We start from the raw sequence: 7981 nt of genomic DNA, 5'->3' as shown, positions 1-7981 counted from the left end.
CGACGTGGCCTTGCGGAGGCCGAGATTCTCTACTATCTGGTGGGCGTTTCACCGACGCAGTCAAGTGATGAATCCAGTAGTGAGACGAACGTGGAGGAGGGCGATGATTTTGTTCCAGTGAAAACTGCTGACTCGAGTGATTAAGACGCATCAAATGAACAGTAAGCAGAATCTGATCGATCTGACGATGACCTACCTCTTGCTCAACTTAAACATGGACCATTCTACCTACGTTTTTGAACCAATGAGAGCACAGTGCAATGTATAGTTTTCTTTCTTCTATTCTTGAGATGTTGGATTTACGGATTTACGCCCCTCCCAACGAAGAACCAAACGTATGTGCAATGCAGAACGGGGCCTTCGACAAGGTCGTGGACGGCGGTGTGGACGAGTTATCGGTCAGCTATCTGATGGAATCGGTAAGTCACTGATAAATGAATGTGACATACGATTCAATTTGCAGCTAACAATGGCGATGATCCAGATGTTGTGCAGGACTCACAAGACGGCGACGGCGTGGCGGTAGGTGCAGTTGATGGATCTGCGAGAGGTGGATATGGTCGCGGCACGTTGGGTGCAGCAATTCATCGTGGGCGACGAAGAGGAAGCGCCATACGGCATCCACTCCCTGGCGAGGGCACCAGGGCACCAAGGGGACACGGTTTTTGCCGTGCGACACAGCAGGCAGGAGCAGCGCTCAGAATGACTTGCGGTAAAGACCCGGGCCGACGGGACACGCGAGACGACATGCTGTAAATGACTTGCCACTCTCTGTATTGTGACTATATGTCAGCGAACCGATGCTAAAACTGATGAAAAAAAGTACACTGAAGAAAAGGCTCACAGCATAGTTGGTAATAATATATGGTCCCTAAGATTGGAAGATGCTTTCATTGGATTACTCTAAACTCGTGGAGCATATGGTCCTCGGGGTATTTCATACAAAAACTTACGGAGCAGTAAACGGAAACCTCCTTTCTTTCAAAGCACCATGTAAAGGAACAGATCTGTAGAAATACGCAGTCATCTTAGGTTTGATTCAATGTCATCAAGACGACAACGCAATAAAACTGATAAATGTTGTCTTTCTTCAGAAATAGGAAATCTATTTAGTGACAACTGCATTGTCTGCTGTAAGCCAGATGAGATCATGACGGTGCACAAGCAAATGCACCCCTACAGGTACAGGTGTCCAGTCATACAGCACATGCCATCGGTACAGTGGATGGAGCTGCGAGAGGTGGACATGGTCGCGGTACGTTGGGTGTAGTATATCGAGAGGTTGTAACAATGGAAAATTGTACTGAAATGCAGGAGGATCTGCGACGAATTGACGCATGGTGTAGGGAATGGCAATTGAACCTCAATGTAGACAAGTGTAATGTGTTACGAATGCAAAGAAAGAAAGATCCTTTATCATTTAGCTACAATATAGCAGCTCAGCAACTGGAAGCAGTTAATTCCATAAATTATCTGGGAATAGGCATTAGGAGTGATTTAAAATGGAATGACCATATAAAATTAATCGTCGCTAAAGTAGATGCCAGACTGAGAGTCATTGGGAGAATCCTGAGGAAATGCAATCCGAAAACAAAGGAAGTAGGTTACAGTACGCTTGTTTGCCCACTGCTTGAATACTGCTCAGCAGTGTGGGATCCGTACCAGATAGGGTTGATAGAAGAGAGAGAGAAGATCCAACGGAGAGCAGCGCGCTTCGTTACAGGATCATTTAGTAATCGCGAAAGCGTCACGGAGATGATAGATAAACTCAAGTGGAAGACTTTGCAGGAGAGACGCTCAATAGCTCGGTACGGGCTTTTGTTGAAGTTTCGAGAACATACCTTCGCGGAGGAATCCAGCAGTATATCGCTCCCTCCTACGTATATCTTGCGAAGAGATCATGAGGATAAAATCAGAGATTAGAGCCCACACAGAGCCATGCCGACAATCTTTCTTTCCACGAACAATACGACACTGGAACAGAATGGAGAACCGATAGAGGTACTCAAAGTACTCTCCGCCACACACCGTCAGATGGCTTGCGGAGTATGCATGTAGATGTAGATTGAACCTAACAAGGATGGGATAAAATAGTGGCTTTGTTGCGACGCTGACAAGCGCTACATCCTGAATGGATTCCCTTACTGAGGCAAACATGAAACTCGTGATCCAAGCAAGGGTCTTGGTCACCACGTCGTTATGAAGCTTTCACAGCCATTCCTCAGTTGTAGTCGTAACATCACGACTGACCACTTCGACACCTCTTTGAAGCTGGCGGATGAGCTCGAACAAAAAGGAACAAGTTTAGTTGGCACTCTATGGACATCACTCAACGAAGTCCCTCCTGTGGCGGGAAGGGGAGATGACGCACTGTATGCAACATCCTTGTACAAGTCAGGCCACAATCTTCTCATGGTATACCAACGGCAAAAGAAAAAAAAATCGTTATTCTCAGTAACATGCATGCCAGATTTCAGATGAATGAGAATACTGAGAAGAAACTTCCAGAAACATTGAAGTTTTATAATCAAACTTAGGGTGAAGTCGATCTAGTTGACCAAATGGCTAGACACCACAATGTCCGAGCTGGCACCCACCGATGGCCTGTGCATGTCTTTTACAATATTCTTGAGATTACCACGATCAATGCTCACACAGTTTTTAAGTTACTTACCTCTAAGAAGATTTCACGCCGAGAGTTTATCTTCAGAGTAGCAGATGAGCTTCCAGCCCCCTATAAACTGCAGAGATGAGCAGTCTTCCCTTGCAGGCACTCGATACCAGCGCTGAACAATAAGGAAATAGAAGGCGTTGTCAAATTCAGGTTTCCTGCAACCAGAAAAGTGGGAATAAAACATCAAACGTTTGGTTCATTAGCGACAAGTACATTTGCAAAAGCTGCCAGCAAAAACTCATGTCGAATGTCTGAATGTGAGCCCATCGCAGCTTAGACAATTCTGTCAACTTTCCGTTCCTAAATATTTCGAAATATTTTTAATTATAGACTGAAGCTGTCTGTTCTTATGTTTTAGTTCCTTAATTGCAATAAGCAAGGAAAAAAACAGAACATTTTAGTCGCCTACTGCGTCTTAGAATCGTTCACAAAAAGTCTCGGTACTTGCCTTATTATTCTGTAAAAGTAAAAATGCTGTTAGTACTCACGTAAACGGTATGTTTTGACTCTGTTTAAATCCTTTCATAAAGAAAAACATTGTAACATTGTTTTATTTACTTGTTTTTATGATTGATGGAAGACTGTGGAATTTCTTCTGTAAAATTTAAAATAAGAAAAGTTTATCTCTGAAAATTTATGTTTGACAGTGTACTATTAATTTTAGAGTTTATTTGGTACTGAATCGTGTGAACTGAGGCGATACGCTGATGTCGTGTAGACACTGCAACAGGCAATCTATTATTTATTTATTTAACGTAAACTGATTAGGGTCATGAGACCGTGTCTTAGGTCAGACCTAGGTTTCACGTATACAGTATCTTTTTTTACGTCATACTTTCCTCAGAAATGGCAGTTATAATACGACAAACAGTGTTAAAATGTATCCTAAGTGGCCATGTGAGTAAATAATATTGATTATGAACTAGTAAAGTTGTACTGCTAGCACTTCTACTGCAGCTGCTGCCACTAATAGTGATAATATTAACAATAACAATGAAAATACTAACAATAATGATAGTGGCAGATGTAAAAAGAATTCACAGGTGCACGAGATAGATTTTTTCTGATATGTGCAGTTCAGGGGAAAGGAAATTCAAGGAGACTGTATCAACTAAGAATTCTGGGAAAAGAAGCAATTGTGGCTGGGAAGAAGGGCGGAAGAGGCTAACTAGTTCGTGCAGGGACAACTGCAATCATTATTGTTGCTTTAGTAGATGCATCATTAACTGTCTTCCGAAGGTGGAGAAGTTATTCACTTGTCTAATATAATGGGGGAGGTTCTCCCAGAATCGCGTTCCTGCTATTGAGAGGCACTTCGAGAATGCGACTCAACAATGGAGTAGGACAGAAAGGATTTTTCTCTGATGGGAATGATTTACTCGATGAGGTCCTAACTACAAGACCGCCTTGATAATAAGAATAATCACAATGCTAGTAATAATAACGAAAAACAGGCCAGTCATTATTTTCAGCTAAAATAGTATATAACCAGCATGTGCTTGGAGAGCTGCATAAAACCGGTCTTCAGACTGAAGGCAGCAACAAGCAGCATGTATGTTGTTTTCCTTAAGAAAAAGTAAAAGGGAAATTCACAACGATACATGGAGAAATATAGTATCTATAGCAATGTGTGACGACATTAATGGTGTTGTCTATGATTTATATGGCCATAGAATACATTTCTTTTTGCAAGTCTGCTCACAGCTCAATAAGTGTCAGACAGTGAAAGTTTGATCGGTAGATATTCTTTTCGTTCCATACATCCATAGTCAGGAGATTTTCAAGGATGAAGAAAACATCACAGAAACATTAATACAAGCAGGCAAAAGCAGGGATATGCTAACGTTTCTCACACTGAGCCTAAGTGAAATGATCAAGGATGTGAGATAACTAAATATTTTAATTTAAAAGTTAATTTCAAACTTGTCACAGACATGCATATTTACATGCACCGCAGCGTTTTCGGTACTTTTTGCTCTACCGTATCCAAGCATAATAAAACAAAGCAGTATGCAACGCTTACACAGACCGTATTACGGCGCTGAAGATATACGGAGGTCAGGTTTTATGTGACACTTTATCTGATGCTGTTAGAAGTATATACATCAGTTAGTTTCCCTAGGGAACTAATTAATGGGGCTGAAGTTTCTGATCATTAATGAATTCATTAGACTATACATAATTTTTACTTCAGTAGTTAGTAAACTTATTATGACGGCTAACAATTTTTTTTTAAATGTATGTTCTTGCGTAACGGACACAGCCCTGGGACAAAGATAATAACCTTAAATCTCCGTGTAGATTAATCTTATTATTAGTATCGATTCTACGAATTCAGCTGTATGTTCGTAAAAGTAACGAAACATATTTCAGTAAGGAATAAATATGCAGGGAAGCAGTAGTTTGTATATCTAGATCCTTGAACAGGCAACACGATCGTGTGAACTTATGGAATGAAACCAAGCGAGCTGTAACAACCTTTTTCTGTAGCCTACGTCCTATGTGCAGTGTGGTAACATGGATCTTGAGAGCATGACAAACATAGTCTACAGAGTTTTCTCAGGATATCGATTTACACTGTTTGTTATGGTCAGTGTCTTGGAAGCAAAAGTGATGCGGTGCTCCACGCCATTACAGGCGACTGCTTTAGTCCACAATCTGAGGCATCTGCAGCCAGGACTACTAGGGACTGTGGATCATACGTCACAAACAGGTGGGTTCCAGGAGTGCCTGTTTTAGGTTATGAAAGGCCTTTTGGCCGCGGGTCGACCACAGCCACGTCACATTCTTGTGTAATAGAAGGTGCAACGGTTCTCCAATGGCTGGGTGAGGAACAATTTTTTTTAAAATAATTTGGTTGACAGAGAATGGCCTGCAACTGTTTCATATTCCTGAGGGAGGAAGATTTGGATGGCCTCAGCATCATTCAGTACAGGTCGGATGCCTGCAGCACTTAACATATGGCTTAAGTATTCCATCTGACGAACGAAAAACATATTTGTCGCCGTTGCACTTCACATTAGCCTTCTGATGAACCTGAAAGAGTTTCTCCAGATTGTGTGACAGATTCATTGGATCTGTTCCTATAAAAACAATGTCATCCAGATATTGGTCATTTCTGGGATGCTGTTCGTTAATTGTTCCGGATAACGTTGGAAGATGGTCAGAGCGCTGGAAATCCTTAACGGCAAAAGATTGTTCAGAAATCAGCCAAAGCGTGTATTTACCACGAGGATGCCTTTTATCTGTACGTCACAGGAAAACTGGAAATAAGCTTCCTAAAGATCTGTCTATGCGAAAATGATGCCCTCACCCACTTTAGCCACGATGTCCTCTCCTTGGGTGCCGGGTATGCATCCACAACCATTTGAGCATTGACTGTGAATTTTGAGTCACCATAGATGTGAAACGAACCATCTAGTTTTTCGACATCGGATGCGGCTCACAACATATCGGCATTCGGAGTGAGGATACCTTCATCCTGCTAGTTGTGGTTCCATACGTAGTTTGTCCTTCAAAGCAAAGACGACGTTTCATTATTTGAAAATTTTGCAGTTGGTGACGGTTTGAATGAATTATAGGATTAATATTCGTAGATCTAAGTTAATTGGTTGTTGACACCTTCTGATGCCTCAACCCATCAGCCTTCACTGTGCTGTAGTGTAGCTGGAGCTCTAGGATACCGCATATCCTAACGTTGATAGACCCAACGTTTTGTAAAAATAGACGAGACACGTATTAATAGTAAGGCAATGACGCAGTTTGAATCTAATTATGTTACGTTTAAAGGGACAGAACACTACAATTCCGTCCACGATGAGATCATACATTATTATATACTCCGTTTCCTACAGCTTAGTCACCTACGACGCCGATGGCCAGGCCATGTCGTAACTCCTATACTAAAAACGAAGACACACTGAAAATGATTATGACAGAGTATGGCGTTGTTAGTTAGTCAATATCCACTGCGAATGTGATTACAGACGTTTAAATCCTATCGGCTCAATCATTTCTATTTAATCGTACACCCTATGTAACAATTAACTTCACAGAATATCCTATTTTCAATCCAGCTACAGGTAGTCCAGAAAGATCTGTCCTGCCACGACTTCTATATCTGCTACAGTCAGCCAATATTCCTAAAGGATTCCCTTCGTGCATCCTCCTCAATATGCTGATGACACTGATTTGCTTGCCGACCATCCGGTTCTCCATTCGTCCCAATGATCTCTCCAGCATCAACTTAATAATTTTACCTATTGGTACTTCCCTATCAGTACTGCGGGAATCAAGACAATAATTGTGGAAAACAACAAGAGCTATTCGTTCTTGAAATCTATACATCACAATTCACCACCTTGTCATTCAGTTGTTGAAAACACTGAAGTACATTGTACAAACACTCAAACAAAATCTAACCTCCAAATCCCCACTTACTAACCATCTTTGTTAAAGCTAGCATTAGACTAAAACTTGTGAAATAAATCCTTCGATTTTATACAGACGTTTAGGACACTCCTGTGTCCCCTTTTCATTTACGCAAATGTTCTGTGAACATCAACCTTTCCCAAGTCTTACTACTCCATCTACGCACGCACTTTGCCCCACTTCTTGTATCCACTGCTAGATAATTTGCACTGAATTTGTTCACAAAGGAACCACAAATGGGAAAAATCTACAAAATTGTGTTATACTGTTAGGAATGGTGATGGTGTTTGAGTTAACAATAAAAGGTAAACACCAGTATCTCAAAAGAATTAGAAACATTGTGGGTCAAGCAAGTCACCAGACTTCATCAGCCACCTGACTCTGGTAAAAACGAGATGAATTGTAATCAACCGGATTTTTTTTTTTAGAGAATACCAATTTTTTTTGCGAACATTTGCCTCGTTATGTGTGTCATAGGACAAGTCTATCCTTTCCTTAGTCACTGATACAGCAATAAAGTATTTAAAATACGTGTGAATGAGAGTTCAGCACCTGTTCGTTCAGTTAATTAACAGTCAGTATGTTTCAGAGCAGTGGAAAAAGATTCAAACGAGCTGATTACTTAATTAACTATAAAATACAGAACTTGTGTAGTGACTGCCATTTCAGTAGCATGGCGGCCAGTAATATTTTTGTGCAATTGTCTATAGAATTAATGTAATTATCAAAACAACAAACTCTGTTCTCATTTTTATGTAATTAGTTTCTCATGAATTGGATTTCGTTCATTAACTCAGCGTATTAAATTGATAGCAAGGAAAAAGACATAGTTTTCAAATTAATCTTGAGGAGTATTTTGCAAACAATAGTACATGA

The 7981-nt window shown here is 40.8% G+C and overlaps 1 protein-coding gene across 1 annotated transcript in view; it reads left to right on the top strand.

Annotated features, from left to right (window-relative positions):
- The first annotated feature begins 344 nt into the window (after nucleotides 1-344).
- LOC126088215 (UDP-glucosyltransferase 2-like) overlaps nucleotides 345-7981 on the top strand; it is a 154110-nt gene continuing 146473 nt past the window's right edge. The window contains exons 1-2 of the mRNA XM_049906341.1: nucleotides 345-419; nucleotides 464-522. Of these exons, the coding sequence (XP_049762298.1) occupies nucleotides 345-419; nucleotides 464-522 (134 nt within the window). The remainder of the gene's footprint in view (nucleotides 420-463; nucleotides 523-7981) is intronic.

Source organism: Schistocerca cancellata, chromosome 6 (assembly GCF_023864275.1).
Source record: "Schistocerca cancellata isolate TAMUIC-IGC-003103 chromosome 6, iqSchCanc2.1, whole genome shotgun sequence".
Taxonomy (NCBI): Eukaryota; Metazoa; Arthropoda; class Insecta; order Orthoptera; family Acrididae; genus Schistocerca; species Schistocerca cancellata.
Note: the sequence above shows the minus strand (reverse complement) of the source record. Positions and strands in the feature narration are given on the sequence as shown.